The sequence below is a fragment of the Mobula hypostoma genome, chromosome 5, assembly GCF_963921235.1.
Source record: "Mobula hypostoma chromosome 5, sMobHyp1.1, whole genome shotgun sequence".
NCBI lineage: Eukaryota > Metazoa > Chordata > Chondrichthyes > Myliobatiformes > Myliobatidae > Mobula > Mobula hypostoma.
Genome location: NC_086101.1, coordinates 111,475,509 through 111,494,108, shown reverse-complemented (window position 1 = coordinate 111,494,108; position 18,600 = coordinate 111,475,509). Strand labels below are relative to the sequence as shown.

Here is an 18,600-nt window from a genome sequence, read left to right as displayed (position 1 = left end):
TTGGTGAATCAAGAACCAGAGGCATAAATTGAAGGTGAAAAGAAGAAAGATTTAATGGTAACTGGAGTGGCAACTTCTTTACCTAGCGTGTGATCCATATATGGAATGAGTTGCCAGAGGATGTAGTTGAGGCAGATACATTAATAACATTTAAAAAGAAATTGATGGTAATAGAAATGGAATTTTAATTGGTATATTAGAGCCACATGTACTAACTTACAGTGAAAAGCTTGCTTGGCATACTGTTCATACAGACCATTACACGGTGCATTGAGGTAGAACAAGGTAAAACAATAACAGTGCAGAATAAAGTGTAACAGCTACAGAGAGAGTGCAGTGCAGGTAGACAATGAGGGTACAGACTGTTAGCTTGAGAGTCCAACTTATTGTCAGCTTGAGGGGGGTATGAACCAAATGTGGGCAAATGGATCTTAGATGGGAATTGTGGTCAACATGGACCAGATGGGCCAAATGGCCTGTTTCCCTGCTGTATGTCTCTATGGCTGAGTGTGTGATGTCACAGGAAGTGAGGTTTCAGTATGAATGGGGGGGCAGTGAGAGAAGCCCCCATTTTGGTCCCACCATTTAATAACATTACCTCTGATCACATTGTAAAGTCAACTCTTACACCCAGTAGCCTTCACCCATTTGCTTTATCAAATATCTCCCTTCAACCTTTTCAAACATTCCTATTGCCCCCACCCTTTCAGGAAGAAACTTTGAATCCTCTGACAGAAAGAGTTCAGTTTCTTTGTTTCGTCCTCTCTGGCTCTCTCTGCCTTCCCATGTCTCTCTGTCTCTCTCTCTGTCTCTGGAGAGGAGGTGGAAGATGCCAGAATAGAAAAGGTGGGGAGCGGGAGGGGAAGAAGGACTATCTAGAAGATGAGACATGAAGTCAGGTGGGTGGGAAAGGTAAGGGGATGAAGAAGAAGGAATCTGATAAGAGAGGAGAGTGGACCATGGGAGAAAGGGAAGGAGAAAGGCACCAAGGGAGGTGTTAGGCAGGTGAGGAGAAGCGGCAAGAGGCCAGAGTGGGGAATAGAAGAATAATGTTTTATTCTTCATTCTGCTCTATGTTTCCCCTCAAACTAGCTCAATACACTGAGGCGGTGAAATGATCTGTGTGGATGGAATACAAATCTGACATTTCACTATACCTCAGTACATGTGGCAGGGTTAGAGACCAATTTGCCAATTTAGTAAAGTGTCTCTTTAAATTTTTCCCCCATCAATTTTGATATTTCCATATGAAACCCCATTGCCAGACCACTCACATAAGCTGCCTGTATTTCTTTGTAGCCTCAGACATCCCCTTCCTGGCTTCCGCAAAGACACAAGGTGGTGGGTTCTGGTACAACAGTCTGTGGGTGGAACTCAGTGATTCAGGTAGCAGCTGTGGCGGGAAATGGACTCTCAACATTTTGGACCAAGACCCCGTTTTGGACAGCATGTGTCTCAACTTGAAACATTGACTGTGACTGTCCATTGCCCCTCATAGATGCTGCCTGACCCACTCAGACCCTCCAGTAGTACCACACACCTTGGCATCATCAGCACATTCAATAACACTGTCCTTGGAGGTTTTGTCCAAGTTACTTACATAAATTACAGAGGATTCTACACAAAATGGCCAATGAGAGGTTATTGTTGGAACTTGAAGGCAGCAAGAAAATTCAAAAACCATAAAGTACCTATAGGTCACCAGATAAGAACCTGAGATTCAACTTCTTACATACATTCACAGTCGAACAAAGAAATACAACAGAGGCAATGAAAATTTGCACACAAGTAACTTGTAGGTATTTCATCACCAGTCGAGGTGACATCCTCAGTGCACAGTTGTTGGTGTTTCCCCTGGATGTGCTCGCATTTAAATAGGCCCTCAGTTCGCTTGGGTACTCTTTGAATTCTATTAGCTTGCGTTTCTTTGGCCCTTAGATATTCATAGATGGTCTCTATTTAAAAACATACAAGCCAAAGAAATGCAAGCCAATAGAATTCAAAGGTCAAGGGTCAAAGAAACATGAGCCAATAGAATTCAAAGGTCAACTGAAGGGGTAGCTAACCAGGACCGAGGCAAGCGAATGAGGACTTATATAAATGCGAGCATTCCCAGAGAAACACCAACAACTAGGCCCTGAGGATGTCAACTCAACGGGTGATGAAACGTCTGCAAGCTAATTGCCAAGCTCGGTGAACACCGCAACATCAAACACCTCATCCCGAGCTACCGATATTCACCACCATCCTAAAGTGCACACGAAAACAGACAAACAGCAACCAGCAGCTCACCAGTGGTCACTGTCTCTGTGTACTTTTAAAGTCAAGGAACAACCCAATAGAAGGAATTTTTTTACAGGAGATCATTATTCATGTGATGAATTTCTTCTTATCTCTCCTTCTTTCTCTATCCCCGCCCCTCACCCATTTCCGTTATCTACCAGTCTACGTGGCGAAACATTGGAAGGAAGACTGGTTCTTTGGGTACCAGTTCAAAAATGGTTGCAATCCCTGCTTGATCGAGAGATGCACGGAGATCCCAAAGAAATTCCCTGTGACAGCCACCATGGTCAACCAGTTCCTCGGATGCTCTACACTGGCACAGGAAATGAAGGTGCGTGCATGTGGCTGGTACTTACTGCATTAGGGTCAAAGGACTACCAGGGTGGCACAATAGAGCAGTGGGTAGAGCTGCGACCTCACAATGCCAGAGACCTGGGTTCAATCCTGACCTCTGGGGTGTGTGTGTGTGTCTGTGTATGTGGGGGGGGGGAAAAAGGTTTGCACGTTCTCCCTGTGACCACGTGGGTTTCTTTAGATTCCTCTCACATTCCAAGGATGTGCTGGTTTGCAGGTTAATTGGCCAGCTTAGATACAGAGTTCCCATTCCCAAGTTCAGACACAGAGTGAAGTTCCCTCTACACTGTACCATCACGCACTCCCAATGTCTGGAAGACAGCTGAGGGTTCTGCTCAAACTGAATACCTTGCAAGATCTATGTTCGTTCCCAGGTATCCCTGGAAACAGAATGCGCAGACCATGCAGGTCTTCCAGACCCATTGGGAACTGTGAGGAATGCATAGCATCCTGGTGCAAATGGGTCTGTTTTAATTTATTTGGAGTTTATTTGTTGTTCTAGTTTTGGTTGTAGTTTTGGAGTACTTGAAATAACCCCTTTTTTAAAAAAAAGGGCAGAGAAAGCAGAAGTTAGATCATTCTAGCCTCCTGAATTGTCATGGCTATGTACAGCAGTTTTGTGCCACAATTAGGGCTTTTATTCCCTCTCTGCTGGCTTTTATTTTTATTTTTTTTCCCGGGTGGCCAAACATTTTAATTCTGATTCCCATTACCATTCCGACCTGTCAATCCATGGCATCCTCTTGTGCCAAGATGAGGCCACCCCCAGGGAGGAGGAGCTACATCTTATATTCCATCTGGGTAGCCTCCAACTTGATGGCATGCAAATCGATTTCTCCTTCCGGTGAACAAATTCTCCACCTCCCCTTCCTCTGTTCCCCACTCTGACCTTCCACTTTTTCTCAACTGCCTATCACCTCCCTCTGGGTCCCCTCCTCCTTCCCTTTCTCCTGTTGTCCACACTCTCCAATCAGATTCTTTCTTCTCCAATGCTTGACCTTTTCCACCCACCTGGCTTCACCTATCACTTTCCATATATCCTCCTTCCCCTCCACCCAGCTTTTTGTTCTGACATCTTCCCCATTCCTTTCGAGTCTTGAAGAATGGTCTCTGCCCAAAACACCTACCGTTTACTTATTTCCATAGATGCTGCCTGATCTGCTGAGTTCTTCCAACATTTTGTCTGTGTTGCATCTGCAGACTTTCTCCTGTTTATGATTTGCTGCTCCACTGCGAAATCTCTTCAAGGGACCCCTACCCTGAAGTTTAAATCTTCTCTTCGGGAGCTCAGTGAAAACTTCTCTCACTGCTTCCCCCGCTGTAATCTCTGCTGCCCTCCGATTCTTCACCAGCTAGTCTCTTTCCCCCTCCCCTCTCACCTTTTTATTCTGGCATCTTCCCCCTTCCTTTCCAGTCCTGATGAAGGGTCTCAGCCTGAAACATTGACTGTTTACTCTTTTCCATCTATACTGCCTGATTTGCTAATTTCCTCCAGCATTTTATTGCATTTTGTGTTGTTTGTAGTGGGGACGTTTCTCTCTCTTGTCTATGACCCTATGTGTGTTTCTTGTGTCCATTCACAGAAGGGAAATATTTACATCGTGGACTACAAGATCTTGGATGGAACTATTGGAAACGTGATTAAGGGGAAACAGCAATACGTGGCAGCCCCCCTCTGTCTGTTGTTCCAGGACCCCCAGAACAGGCTGATGCCTCTAGCCATCCAGGTAGCTGGGGGAGTGGGCATGTGGGATCTGGGATTGATGGAAGGACCATTAGTTTTGCACAGTAATGATCTGAAGACAGAGAGGAAGAGAGAGTATGAAAGAGTGAGAAAGTTTGGAAGCTGGAAGAGGAATGGAGAGAGGGAACAAGAGATAGGGAGACAGAGAGGGGGAGGGAGAGGGAGAGGGGAGATGGAGATCTGTGAGTGTCAGAGATGCGGAGAGCGAGGGGATGGAAAGGGGTGGTGGGGAAAACGAAGGGAGTGAGGAAACATGAGGACCATAAAATAGAGGAGCAGAATTAGGCCATTTGGCCCAATGAGTCTGCTCCACCATTTCATCAAGGCTGATCCATTTTCCTTCTCAGCACCAATTTCCTGCCTTCTCCCTGTTTCCCTTTATACCCTGACTAATCAAGAATCTATCAACCTCTAAGAAACAGAGGAAAGAGGGAGGAGAGAGATGGTGGGAGATGGGAAAGGGAGTCTGGGGGAAAGGGGAAGAATAGAGGGAGTGAGTGGAGAGGAGAAGGAAGACATGGGAGATAAAGAAGAGAGGGAAGGAGACAAGAGGAGAAAGAGATAGAGGGAAGATAGGAGAGTGGATAGAGAGATGTGGAGACAGACAGGAATAGCACTGGTTGCATCACCGTCTGGAATAGAGGGGCCACAGTACAGGATCACAAAAAGCTGCAGAAATTTGCAAGGTCAGCCAGCTCTATCATGGGCACTACCCTCCCTTGCTTCAATGGCATCTTCAAAAGACCATGCCTCAAAAGGTGGTATCCATTAGTAAGCACCCCTCTCACCTAGGACATGCCTTCTTGCTGCTACCCTCAAGAATGAGGTACAGGAACCTGAAGACTCACTGTTTTATGAACAGCTTCTTCCCCTCCACCTTCAGATTTCTGAACCCACGTACCCTACTTCACTATTTTTTGGCTATCATTTTGCACGACTGAGTTTTATTTTCTGCCACAGCACGGAGTAGACCCTTTCGGTCCTTCGTTCAATGCCACCCTGACAAACTGATTAACCCTAACCTAATCATGGGACAAGTTACGATGACCAATTAACCTACCCAGTACGTCTTTGGACTGTGGGAACCCAGAGAAAACCCATGCATTCCACGGGAAGGATGTACAGAGACTCCTTACAGAACAACGCCGGAATTGAATTCTGAATTCCGAATGTCCTGCGCTGTAATAGTGTCACGCTAACCAGTACGTTACTTGTATATTATTTATTTATTTTCCTCACCCATTTTGGGAGGTGTACACATGTATTTTCCCCTCAATCTCAGGTCCTCTACCAGAGGCCTGGGAGCCTGAGGGTTCGACACACTATCCTTGCTGTTCCCTGTAGTGCGCTCTTCTGGACTGAGATTTCAGATGTTGTTCCAAGGTTTTGTTGCAGCCACTCTCCCAGTCCAGGTGTCACAGGTCCAGGTGCTCCTGTCACCACCGGGATTACTCCGGCTTTAACCTGCCACATCCTTTCTATCTGCTTTTTCAAGCCCTGGTATTTCTCTAGCTTCTCATATTCTTTCTTCCTGAAGTTACTGTCATTCAGGATTTCCACATCTATTACTATTGCTTTCTTCTGTTCCTTGTCTAGTGTTACTATGTCCGGCTGGCTGGCCAGTACCTGCTTATCAGTCTGCATTTGGAAGTCCCTCAGGACCTTAGCTTTGTCATTTTCCACTACCTTCTCGGATGTTTGCCATTTGGACTTGGGACTGTCCAATGCATACTCAATGCAAATGTTCCTGTACACAATTCCTGGAACTTGGTTGTGTCATTCAGTGTATGCTGTCCCTGCCTTCATCTTGCACCCTGCTGCTATGTGCTGGATGGTTTCAGAGGATTCCTTGCACAGACTGCATCTTGGCTCTTGTCTGGTGTGGTAGACCCCTGCTTCTGTTGCTCTTGCGCTCAGTGCCTGTACTTGTGCAGCCATGAGCAGCGCCTCTGTGCTATCCCTCAGCCCTGCCATTTCCAGCCATTGATAGGACTTTCTTATGTCCGCCACCTCTGATATCTGGTGATGCAGTGCCTTGTCCTGCCACGACCTCTGGTCCTCTGGCTCTGCTTCCATTTCCATATCCCCTGAGGAATTCTCCTTGCAGGTCGTCCTTAGGGGCCATCTTCCTGACATACGCATGGACATTTCACATTTCTTCCAGGACAGTGGCCTTGACACTTCCAAATCCCCGTCCTCCTGTATTCCAGTGGTATACAATCATGCGATGTTGGACTTCGATGGAATCCTCCATGTATTGTTAGTAGTTTCCGGGTCTTGATGTCAGCGGCTTTCAGTTTGTTCCTTGGCCAGGCCAGCACGCTATTGCGGCTGGATATCTGATGTAGTGGTAGTCCTTCGGATTTGAAGAAGACACACCATTGTGCAGTTCATCTGTGGACATGGAGGTGGCTCTGCAGTCCCAGTCTGGAAACATATAGTCTAGCACAATGGGGGCACTGGAAGTCCGTTGTTGTAATAATTGTGGCTGCTGTTCTGTGACGCTGCTCACGGTTTTCCATCAATTTTTGGCAGCGCCTGTCTTCAAAACTGGTGTAGGCTTCATAGCACAGGGCTCACCAGCGGGTTCTGTTGGCAGCCGCAGCTTCTAGTTCCCTTGGTCGGATGTCACAGTAGAGTTGGGTTTCCTTTACAGCGTCTTTGTAGCGCTTGCGTGGATGACCTTGAGGTCCCTTTCTGGTCTCCAGTTCACCATAGAGCAGCTGGCGAGGCATACGGTGTCACGGTCCCGATTGTTAATTCCCTGTTTTCTCCCAATTTCCTTTGATTGGGCCATGGTTCCGACCGTTAATTTCCTATTTGCTCCTAACTCTCTTTGACGACGGCACAACTGGTTTCCATCAGGATCTGCAGCATAAGAACCCTGGCGTTACAACCACTAGTTGCCAGATCGTTGGTTTTGCCTGTGTGATAATTAATGTTTCCCGACCGCTTAGGACTGTATGTTCTAAGTTTTACTCCAGTATTGAGCATTACCTGTGAATTCAGTCTCTTTGTGTCAGTCTTCTAAGTTCAACTCCAGTTCAGAGGTTTACCTGTGAAACCCAGCCTCTCCGCGCCAAGATATGTCTTCTAAAGTTTTACTTCAGTGTAACTCCATCTCTCCGTACTAAGAAGAGTTTTGTCCGCCATTTCTTTCTCTACGCTCCGAGTCAAGATAAATTCTGTCCGTCTCCTGCCTAACTGCTCTCCCTCCTGTTTGCCGTTCGCGTCTGCATCCAAACCAGATTTCCGTGCCTGTGTCCTGGACTCGCCTCATTCGCTCATTGCAACACACGGTGGTCGTCCATTCTGATGACGTGTCCCACCCACCGCACCTGGGCTCTGATGATCAGGGACTCAATGCTGGTAGAATCCGCGCCATTCAAGACCACCAGGTTGGAGACACGGTCTTGCCAACGAACGCCAAGGATGGAGTGGAAGGTTCGCATGTGAAATTTCTCCAATTGTTTGATGTGTCGTCGGTACAGAGTCCGCATCTCACATCCATATAGGAGAGAAGGGATGACCACAGCTCTGTAGACTTTCAGCTTTGTGGAGATGCAGACATTGTGTCGATTGAGCACTCTGGTACACAGCCTCCCCAGAGACTGGCTGGCCTTGTTGATCCTGGAGTCAACTTCTTGGTCCAAAGACCCATCACTTGAGATGATGCTTCCCAAGTATTTGAAGCTGTTTACATTTGTCAGCTAGACATCGTCAACAGTGATTTTTGGTTCTGTGGGGTTGATGTTTGGCATGGGCTGGTGAAGTACTTCAGTCTTGTTCAGGCTGATAGTCAGACCAAAGGGCGTAGCAGCTTCTGAGAATTTGTTCAACATCAACAGTAGATCACTGTTTTTGTGCGCCAGGAGCGCACAGCCATCAGCAAAAAGGGTTTCTTGAATGACTGTATGGAGGCACTTGTCCGTGTGTTCAAGCGGTGAAGGTCAAAGAGAGAGCCGTCCAATCGGTACCTGGTGTACACTCCCTCCCTCAGACCTTGGACAGCACGTGGCAACATGCAAGTGAAGAACAGATTGAACAGGACTGGGCCTAGTACACAGCCCTGCTTCACCCCATTGGAAATGGCAAATGCAGCTGACGTATCACCACTGCGAAGGACCTGTCCTGTCATTCCGTCGTGGAGCAGCTGAATCATCTTCACGAATTTCCTCGGGAACCCGTAACGTCTCAGAATGATCCAGACAGCCTCCCTGTTTACAGTGTCAAATGTCTTTGTCAGGTCAATGAAGAGAGAGTAAAGAGGATGCATCCAGGGTGTTTTGTATTTGTTTGCAAGTCTGAACATGGTGTTAGTGATGCACAGGTTATGCTCGACACACTTGCTCAGAAGCAGCAGGCCGTTACTGTTTAGTTTTCCCACCCCATGTCTGCCAACGACTCTGTCCCAGTTGTCGCTGTCTGTCCCCACCCTAGCGTTGAAGTCGCTCAAGATGACAAGTTTGTCACTGGAGGGGGTTGTCCAAACACTCTGGTCCAGGTCCTCGGGGAAACTTTTCTTGTGTTCATCTGGACTCACAGAGTTGGTGCATAGACACTGACAATGGTGATATATCGGGACTTGTTGAGGGGAAAGCGGAACTTCATGATGTGTTCATTTATTCCAGTGAGTAGAGTAGGGATGTTCTTCAATGGAGCAGTTTTGATTGCAAAACCTACTCCGTGGAACCTGTCGTCAGTCTGTGATTTCCCTTTCCAAAAGAACATATATCCTGCTTCCTGTAATGAACCCTCGTGTGCAAGCTTGGTCTCACTGAGTGCAGTGATGTCAATGTGATAACGGCGAAGTTCAGCCGCTGTGAGTGCTGTTCGTCTTTCAGGCCTTGCCACCTTGTCTCTTTGCAGCAAGGTGTGGACATTCCAGGCTCCAAAGATGAGTTTTCTTTGATTTGTTTTTCTTGATGCATGTCGACCGCTAAGGAGATAATCCGCCAGCCTTGGTTCGCTAGCCAGATGTTGTGGGGCCGGCAATGTTTAGGGTACCTTTTATAACCCCCTCCCTCATGCAAGGATGGGCAGTGCTGTCCTAAAAAGGGCTGCCCAGTCGCCCTGGATGCTGCCGGACATCTCTGCTGCCCCGGGTACAGAGACGAACGACTACTGGTCCAAAGGCTGCCTACGTGCGGGTTTGTGACTGCAGCTGCCAAAGGTCATCTCCACCTGTTGCTATGTGACGCTTCGCCACACCCCCGTCGCCACAGGACTTGATGAGTTGGGTTTGGACTGAGATGAATCTCACAACAGAAACCTGTGCGTGATGGAGTTTGAAGTGTAACAGCCGTTGCACAGGGGCAATCCCACTCTCTCGGCAGAAGAGACCTTGATCCAGTGCACGGACAACCGTTACGGCTGGAGACCTTTCCTGCTGCAGTGGATGACCAGGACGTCTAAAGCCTGATTTATACTTCTGCGTTAACAGTACGCCGTAACCTACGCAAGTGACTTACGCGCAATTTGAGCATTTATACTTGTGCGTTGTTGTGTCTGCGTCGCTCTGCAATTCACGCATGCCACGCATGTGCACACACCTGCCCGCGCAAGGCTTCATGGTCATGGTAGTCTTTCTCGGAGTAAACAAGATGCGATCGTCTTCTTTCGTAAAAGCAAAATGTGTCCTCCTAATTTCGGAGGTCTGTAAAGCTTTATGGAAAGCATTGCAGCCAGAGTTCCTTCCCTGCCCTTCAGTCGCCCAATGGGAAGCTACTGCATGCGATGCTACCAAGCGGACCAGTCACGGCTGTGCGTTGCTGCGACGTGCGGTTACATGTTAGGAGAGGTGCACGTCGCAGCAACACAGGCTCCCACATAGGGTTCCGCGTCGGCTTTGCGGCGACGCAGTACCTCCGGCGACGTGTTGTGCAGAAGTACAAATCAGGCAGTGTCTTGCCGTGCTCTTAGCGCTCCACAACGCCTGCTGGGCCGGCCTCCTTAACAGTTGGACCATTAATTAGTCTCCTCCACTCAAGCTGCCAGGGCCAGACTTCACACGCTGGGATAGACAGATCCCCCACCTCACCAAGGGTCGAAGACCTGTCGGCTACCCTCACCTGGTTTGCCCCGTCTGCCGAGACGATTTGGGTCTTCCCCTCCCCCTCCCACTTTCAAATCTCTTACTAACTCTTCCTTCAGTTAGTCCTGACGAAGGGTCTCGGCCTGAAACGTCGACTGTACCTCTTCCTAGAGATGCTGCCTGGCCTGCTGCGGTCACCGGCAACTTTGATGTGTGTTGCTTGAATTTCCAGCATCTGCAGAATTCCTCATGTTTACCGGGGTGTGGCCACTGTGTGTGTTGTAGCTCCTTGGAGCCACAGGTGAGAGCTGAGCGCCAGGTGGGGACCAAAGGTGGACGAGCTGCCCTGAAAAGGGCACGGAAGGCGCCCCCCCCCCGCCGTCACCAGAGGTGCTACCCCTCTGATGATGACTGGTAAGGCAAATGTGTTGATGGCTCTAATCTTCTTCCCATTCAGCTGGCTTTTTAGGACCTGTCTCACTCTTTGAAGGTACTTGGATGTTGCAGCCTTCGTTGTGCCCTCATCGTGGTTTTCATGCCCCAGCAGGATCCCCAGGTATTTGTAACTGTCCTGTACTCCTTGAATGTGGCCTTCAGGTAACTTGACTCCTTCAGTCTTGATGAGTTTGCCTCTTTTCACTGCCATCCGGCTGCAATTTCCAGTCGAAATGACATCTAACGTCTCTGCTGTACACCCTTGTTGGATTAATAAGGTCTGTGGGTCTGTGCCAATGGTTCTTGCCGTCTAGTGAGAAATTGGCTACCAGATCAAACCACAAATAGACTAGACTGGACAAATGGAATTAATGGAATGCTACTTTAACAGCAACTCACATGAAAGAGGATACACATGTGGGGACTCTGGCAACAACGAAGACCGTCGTTCGCATTCACTGAAAAACAATTGGTTACCCAGTGATCAAATATTGTCAACAGAGGATTGCTGTCACATCTTGAATTGGAAGATGTACAATTACGATGCACCACAGCAACATCACTGCAGAGCCGAGCTGAGCCGATCAGGAAACACAAATTCAAACCCCACCTCCACAACTCACAGATGGCAAAAAGGTAATAGCATTTCCTTGTACACAGGAAATGCAAGTTGAAATATCACATCGGGGCATATCGACACTGGCTGCTGCAATCAAAGAGAAGATCATGGCTAAACTGGTGACTTTCTCAATGAACTAGGCTTCCCAGACTTGGTTATAAAATTCCATCAAACAGCATGCTAGTGGCAACCAATGAAGCACTACTCACAATTGCAGCCTCCAACATAACTGAGACCAATAACCTGATCTATGCATCAGCAGCAACAATTCTAGAAATGCTGGGCTACCAAATGAAATACAGTGGAGAGTACTGTCATAACCTGCGCCCCCCCACTCCCTCCCCCGAAGACGACAATTGGAAGCCAAGATGACAACCACAAGGGTGAAGTCAGCAGACTCTCTCAGCTGCAGAAAGTTGTGAAGATCAAAGACTCTTCCAGGTACTAAGGAAGTACAGAGATATGTCCATAGCCAAAGCCTGGAAACTGTCAAGCAATGGCTAACACCTCTGGCTACCAGACTACCAGAGATACAGTAAGGACACAGAGGCCAAGCAAATATAAATATAAAATATATGGAGAGAAGAGTCAAATAGCCACAGAAGAGTGCCTCAGAGTGTGAGAGAGAGCATGAGTGTGTGTGAAAGAGAGAGAGAGAGAAGAGCTTTGGATTGGAGAAAGAGAAGGGCTCCCATGGGGCAATGCAAGTAAAAGTGAGCTTGAAGCTGAGGGAGAGGGAAAGTGACAGGGAGTTAGGTGGAGAGAATGACCTTCTGTGTTCTCTGGCAATGTACAACAACCAGAAAGGGTGAGTAAGTAGCATTGGGTGCCTTCAGGAGCTTAGGGTCAGAGGCTCTTATTCCAGGCCAACATTTCATACTGGTTCACACCCTCACCCTCCCTCCCCTGCAGCTAGGCCAGAACCCTGGGCCCAACAATCCTATCTTTCTGCCCTCGGATCCGGAGAACCTCTGGCTGCTGGCCAAGATCTGGGTGCGGAGCTCCGATTTCCAGCTGCATCAGGTCGGCTTCCACCTGTGTGGGACTCACCTCCTGGGGGAGGTGTTCTGCATCGCCATGTTGAGGCAGCTTCCTGCCGTGCATCCCGTCTTCAAGGTGAGTGAACACCCCCCCCCACTCTCCCTCCCTCTTCATTTATCTATCCCTCTTGCTCTCTCTCTCTCTCTCTCTCTCTCTCTCTCTCTCTCTCTCACTCACAGGATCCCTCTGTCCTTTTCTCTCCCTTCCATTCTCCATTCCCACTTACCACCATCTCCTCCTCTCCATCTCTATTTCTTTCCCTTCATTTGGTTATCTTTCTGTGACTGTATATCTCCCCGTCTCCCTCTCTGTTCCCCAGTTTCTGTTCTATTTTCTTTCTCTCTCTCTGTTCTCTTTTTCTCTCTCTCGCTCTGTTCTTTTTCCCTCCCCCTCCCCCTCCCCCTTCCCGTCTCTATGTATATCAGGTCAGTCTGTGGAGTGCTTTCTGCAGCTCTCACACCCAGATTGTGAACTGCCCCACAGATATCAATCTCCCTGCCCATCAGCTGATACTGTAGATATCCCATTGTGCTCCTCCTCTGCCTCTCCTCCCCCCCCACTGTTCCTCCCTCCTTTGGCCCCTCTCTTACCCTTTCCCTCCATATTCCTACTCTCCCTCCCTCCCTGTATTACCCTGTTTTCACTGCTACCTACATGGGTGGAACAATAGAGGGTGGAGACACACTGAGGCTTTGGAGGGCAACATTAAATGGGACTATGGTGGGAGGGGCTTGATTTGGATTTGCGGTGGGGGGGACTTGATTTGGGTCTATGGTGGGAGGGGTTTGATTTGGGTCTATGGTGGGAGGGGCTTCTCTGGGGTCTATGGTGGGAGGGGCTTGATTTGGGTCTGTGGTGGGAGGAGCTTGATTTGGGACTATGGTGGGAGGGGCTTGATTTGGGTCTATGGTGGGAGGGGCTTGATTTGAGTCTATGGGGAGGGGCTTCTCAGGTCTATGGTGGGAGGGGCTTGATTTGGGTCTATGGTGGGAGGGGCTTCTCAGGTCTATGGTGGGAGGGGCTTGATTTGGGACAATGGTGGGAGGGGCTTGATTTGGGTCTGTGGTTTGGGAGGGGCTTGATTTGGGTCTGTGGTGGGAGGGGCTTGATTTGGGTCTGTGGTGGGAAGGGCTTGATTTGGGACTGGTGGGAGGGGCTTGATTTGGGACTATGGTGGGAGGGGCTTCTCTGGGGTCTATGGTGGGAGGGGCTTGATTTGGGTCTGTGGTGGGAGGAGCTTGATTTGGGACTATGGTGGGAGGGGCTTGATTTGGGTCTATGGTGGGAGGGGCTTGATTTGAGTCTATGGGGAGGGGCTTCTCAGGTCTATGGTGGGAGGGGCTTCTCAGGTCTATGGTGGGAGGGGCTTCTCTGGGGTCTGTGGTGGGAGGGGCTTGATTTGGGTCTGTGGTGGGAAGGGCTTGATTTGGGTCTGTGGTGGGAAGGGCTTGATTTGGGACTGGTGGGAGGGGCTTCTCTGGGGTCTGTGGTGGGAGGGGCTTGATTTGGGTCTGTGGTGGGAGGGGCTTGATTTTGGACTATGGTAGGAGGGGCTTGATTTGGGACTATAGTGAGAGGAGCTTCACTGGGGTCTATGGTGGGAGGGGTTTGGGGAACCATAAGGGAGGGGCTTCATTGTGGTCTATGGTGGAAGGGGCTTCACTGGGGACTTTTGCGGATGACTACTGTGGGCTATGGGAGCTGGACTTCACCGGGGACAATAGTGGGCAGAGCTTCACTAGATATTGATGGGCAGAGATTCACTCATGGCTATGGTGGGTGAAACTGTACTGAGACCTAATTTGAATGAAAAATTACTGAATGAAGATCATTTTCCTGGTCCCAATTGAAGCTTCCTTAATGACAAATAAAAAGGGATTATTTGTGTGAGTGGCTAGAACCATGGTATACACACTCTCCTTGCCCTTTTTACCTCATCTACTGGTGAGATAATGAGAGAGGGCAATTCACCAACAATAGGCCTCACCTTCCACCATCTTTTCCAATGTTTCTGTGTGGAAGCTCCTTTGTCAGCACAGGCCAGAGTTAGGTTGCAGTCCCAACCTCGTGTCAAACAACCTGGTGACCCTTCTTTTCTTTCCTCAGCTTCTGTCTCCACATATGAGATACACGTTGGAGATAAACACAAGGGCCAGAAACGAGCTCCTGGGTGAGCATGGTGTCATTGCCAGAGTAAGTTTCTCCTTTGCAGCCTTGATCACAAACTGCTGAAATTTTGTGCTGCAGGGTAGTGTAGTGGTGACTGTGACACTACTACAAAGCTGGTCGTAGCGCTGTGATTCAATTCCACCCTCGGTCTGTAAGGAGTTTCTACATTCTCTCCGTGACCACATTGATTTCCTCCTGGTGCTTGAGTTCCTTTCCACATTCCAAGGACATTGGGTTGGGTTTAGTGAGTTGTGTGCATCCTATATTGACACCAGATGCATGGTGACATTTGCAGGTGGCCTAGAACAATCTCTCTGGTTTGGTTTGATGCAGATGGCGTTTTTCACTGTAGGTTTCCATGTACCTGTGACAAATAAAGCTTATCTTTAATCTTGAATCAAGGGCATTCAAATCTGTCAATGCGGGGTTTCAAAATCTGTTTGAACCACACTCAACACATGCAGAATCTCGTTGCAGTCTTCCCCAATCTTCTGACTGGACAGATGGGGTCCATAAGACCATAAGACTCAGGAGCAGAATTAGGCCATTCAGCCCTCTGAGTTTGCTCCACCATTTCATCATGGCTGATCCTGGATTCCATTCAACCCCATACCCCTGCCCACTCACCATATCCCTTGATGCCCTGACCAATCAGGAATCTATCAATTTCTGCTTTGAATATACCCATAGACTTGGCTTCCATCGCATTCTTTGGCAGAATTTTCCACAGATTCACCAGTCCTTGGTTAGAAAATTTTCTCCTTACTTCTGATCTAAAAGTTGCCCCTCTAATTTTGTGACTGTCCCCTCTAGTTCTGGATACCCCCACCATAGGAAACATACTCTCCGCATCCATCTTTCAACATTAGGTAGTTTTCAATGAGATCCCCAGGCGTTCTTCTAAATTCCAGTGAGTACAGGCCCAAAGCTGCCAAACACTCCTCATATGTTAACCCTGTCATTCCTGGAATCATCCTCATGAACCTTCTCTGAACTCTCTGCAATGACAATACATCCTTTTTAAGATAAGGGGCCCAAAACAATACTCCAAGTGCTGCCTGACTAGTGTCTTATAAAGCCTCAGCACTATCTCCTTGTTTTATATTCTATTCCCCTTGAAGCTGTTGCATTTGCCTTCTTTACCACAGACTCAACCTGTAAATTAACCTTCTGAGAGTCTTGCATGAGGACTCCTAAATCTCTTTGCACCTCAGTTTTGTCCCCATTTAGATAATAGTCTGCAATATTGTTCCTTTAGCAAAATGCATTATCATACATTTCCCATCAGTGTATTCCATCTGCCACTTTTTTTATCCATTCTTCCAATTTATTTAAGTCTTGCTGCAAACACATTGCTTCCTCGGCATGACCTACCCCTCCACCTATCTTTGTATCATCTGCAAACTTTGCCACAAAGCCATCAATTCCATTATTCAAATCACTGACAGACAATGTGAAAAGTAGTGGTCCCAATACTGACCCCAGAGGAACACCACTAGTCACTGGCAGCCAACCAGAAAAGGCCCCCTTAATTCCCACTCACTGCCTTCTGTCTGTCAGCCATTTTTCTATCCATGGTAGTATATTTCCTGTAACACCATAGGATTTTATCTTGTTAAGCAGCCTCATGTGAGGTACCTTATCAAATGCCTTCTGAAAATCCAAGTAAATGACATCCACTGCCTTGTCTTTGTCCACCCTCCATGTTACTTCCTCAAAGAATTCTAACAGATTCCCTTTTACATAAACCATGCTGACTTTGACTTATTTTATCATTAGTCTCTAAGTACCCTGAAAACTTGTCCTTAATAATGGACTCCCAACACTTTCCCAACCACCAACGGTAGGCTAAGTAGCCTATAGTTTTCTCTCTTTTGTCTTCCTCCCCCCTTAAAGAGTGGTGACATTTGCAATTTTCCGATCCTCTTGGACCATACCAGAATCAAGATATTCTTGAAAAAGTATGACCAATGCATTTGTTATTTTTCAGCAACCACTATCATGACTCTGGGATGTAGTCCTTCTCATCCAGGTGACTTATCCACCTTAAGACCTTTCAGTTTGCCTAGCACTATTTCCTTTGTAATAGCAATGGCACTCACTCCTGCTCCCTGACACCTACAGACCTCTAGCATACAACTGGTGTCTTCCACAGTAAAGACTGAAGCAAAATACTTATTAAGCTCATCTGCCATTTCTTTGTCCCCCATTACTACCTCACCAGTGTCATTTTCCAGTGGTCCAATATCAACTCTCGCCTCCCTTTTATTCTTTATATAACTGAAAAAACTTTTGGTGTCCTGCTTTATATTATCGGCTAGTTTGCCCTCGTATTTCATCTCTTCCCTTCTTATAGCATTTTTAGTTACCTTCTGTTGGATTTTAAAAACTTCCCAATTGTCCAACTTCCACTCACTTTTGCTACCCTATTTGCCCTTTCCTTAGCTTCCATGCAGTCCTTAACTAACTTCCCTTGTCAGCCACTGTTGCCTAGCCCTGTCATTTGAGAACAACTTCTGTTGGACATATCTATCCTGTGCCTTGTGAACTAGTCCCAGAAACTTCAGTTCTGCTATCATTCCCCTCAGTAACCCCCTTCAATCCACCTGGCAAGCTCCTCCCTCATGTGTCTGTAATTCCCATTATTCCATTATGATACTCATACATGTGACTTATGCTTCTCCCTCTCAAACTGCAGTATGAATTCAATCTTATTATGATCACTGCCTCCTAAGGGTTCCTTTACGTTAAGCTGATTAATAAGATCTGGGTTATTACACAACACCCAATCTAAGATAGCCTTTCCCTTAGTAAGCTCAAGCACAAGCTTCTCTAAAAAGCCATCTCATAGGCACTCAGCAAATTCCTCCTCTCTCGATCCAAACACCATCCTGATTTTCCCAATCCCCTTGCACACTGAAGTCCCCCATTATAATTGTGACATTACCCTTATTACATGCCTTTTCTAGCTTCCTTTGCAATCTCAACCCTACATCTTGGCTACTATTTGGAGGCCTATATCTGATTCCTGTAATGGTTTACCCTTGCAGTTTCTTAACTCCGCCCACAAAGATTCAACATTCTCTGATCCTATGTTATGTCTTTCCAAAGATGTAATTCCATCTCTTACCAATAGAGCCACACCATCGCCAAATGCCTTCCTGTCCTTTCGATACAAAGTATATTCTTTGATGTTGAACTCCCAACTATGACCTTCTTTCAGCCACGATCCAGTGATGCCCACAATGTCATACCGACCAATCTTTAATTATGCCATGAGTTTGACCACCTTATTCAAAATGCTATGCACATTTAAATACAGCACCTTCAGTCCTGCATTCTTCATCCTTATGAATTTTGCCTCTGTGGTACAACTTAACTCTTTGCTCAGTCTGTAGATGTACCCAATTATTAGCTTCTCCTTCCTTCATATTACATATTACATCATCTACTTGTAAACCTGCTGGCTCACCCTCAGCTCTATCATACTGGTTCCCATTCCCCTGCCATATTAGTTTAAATCACTGCCAATAGCTCTAGTAAACCTGCCCGCAAGGATATTGGTCCCCCTCGGATTCACTGCAACCTGTCTGTTTTGTACAGGTCACACCTGCTCCAGAATAGGTCCCAATGATCCAGAAATCTGAATCCCTGCCCTCTGCTCCAATTCTTCAGCCACATATTTATCTGCCACCTTATTCTATTGCTATCCTCACTGTCGCGTGGCACTGGTAGCAATGCTGAGATTACTACCCTTGAGGTCCTGCTTCTCAGCTTCCTTCCTATCTCCTTGTATTCTGTTTTCAGGACCTCCTCCCTTTTTCTACCTATGTCATTGGTACCAATATGTACCACAGCTTCTGGCTGCTCAACCTCACTGTTCAGGAGATCATGGATGTGTTCAGAAACATTATGGACCCT

At 47.4% G+C, this 18,600-nt stretch overlaps 1 protein-coding gene across 1 annotated transcript in view; it reads left to right on the top strand.

Annotated features, from left to right (window-relative positions):
* alox12 (arachidonate 12-lipoxygenase) overlaps positions 1–18,600 on the top strand; it is a 60,653-nt gene that overhangs the window by 19,908 nt on the left and 22,145 nt on the right. The window contains exons 6-9 of the mRNA XM_063048764.1: positions 2,445–2,614; positions 4,221–4,364; positions 12,382–12,585; positions 14,617–14,703. Of these exons, the coding sequence (XP_062904834.1) occupies positions 2,445–2,614; positions 4,221–4,364; positions 12,382–12,585; positions 14,617–14,703 (605 nt within the window). The remainder of the gene's footprint in view (positions 1–2,444; positions 2,615–4,220; positions 4,365–12,381; positions 12,586–14,616; positions 14,704–18,600) is intronic.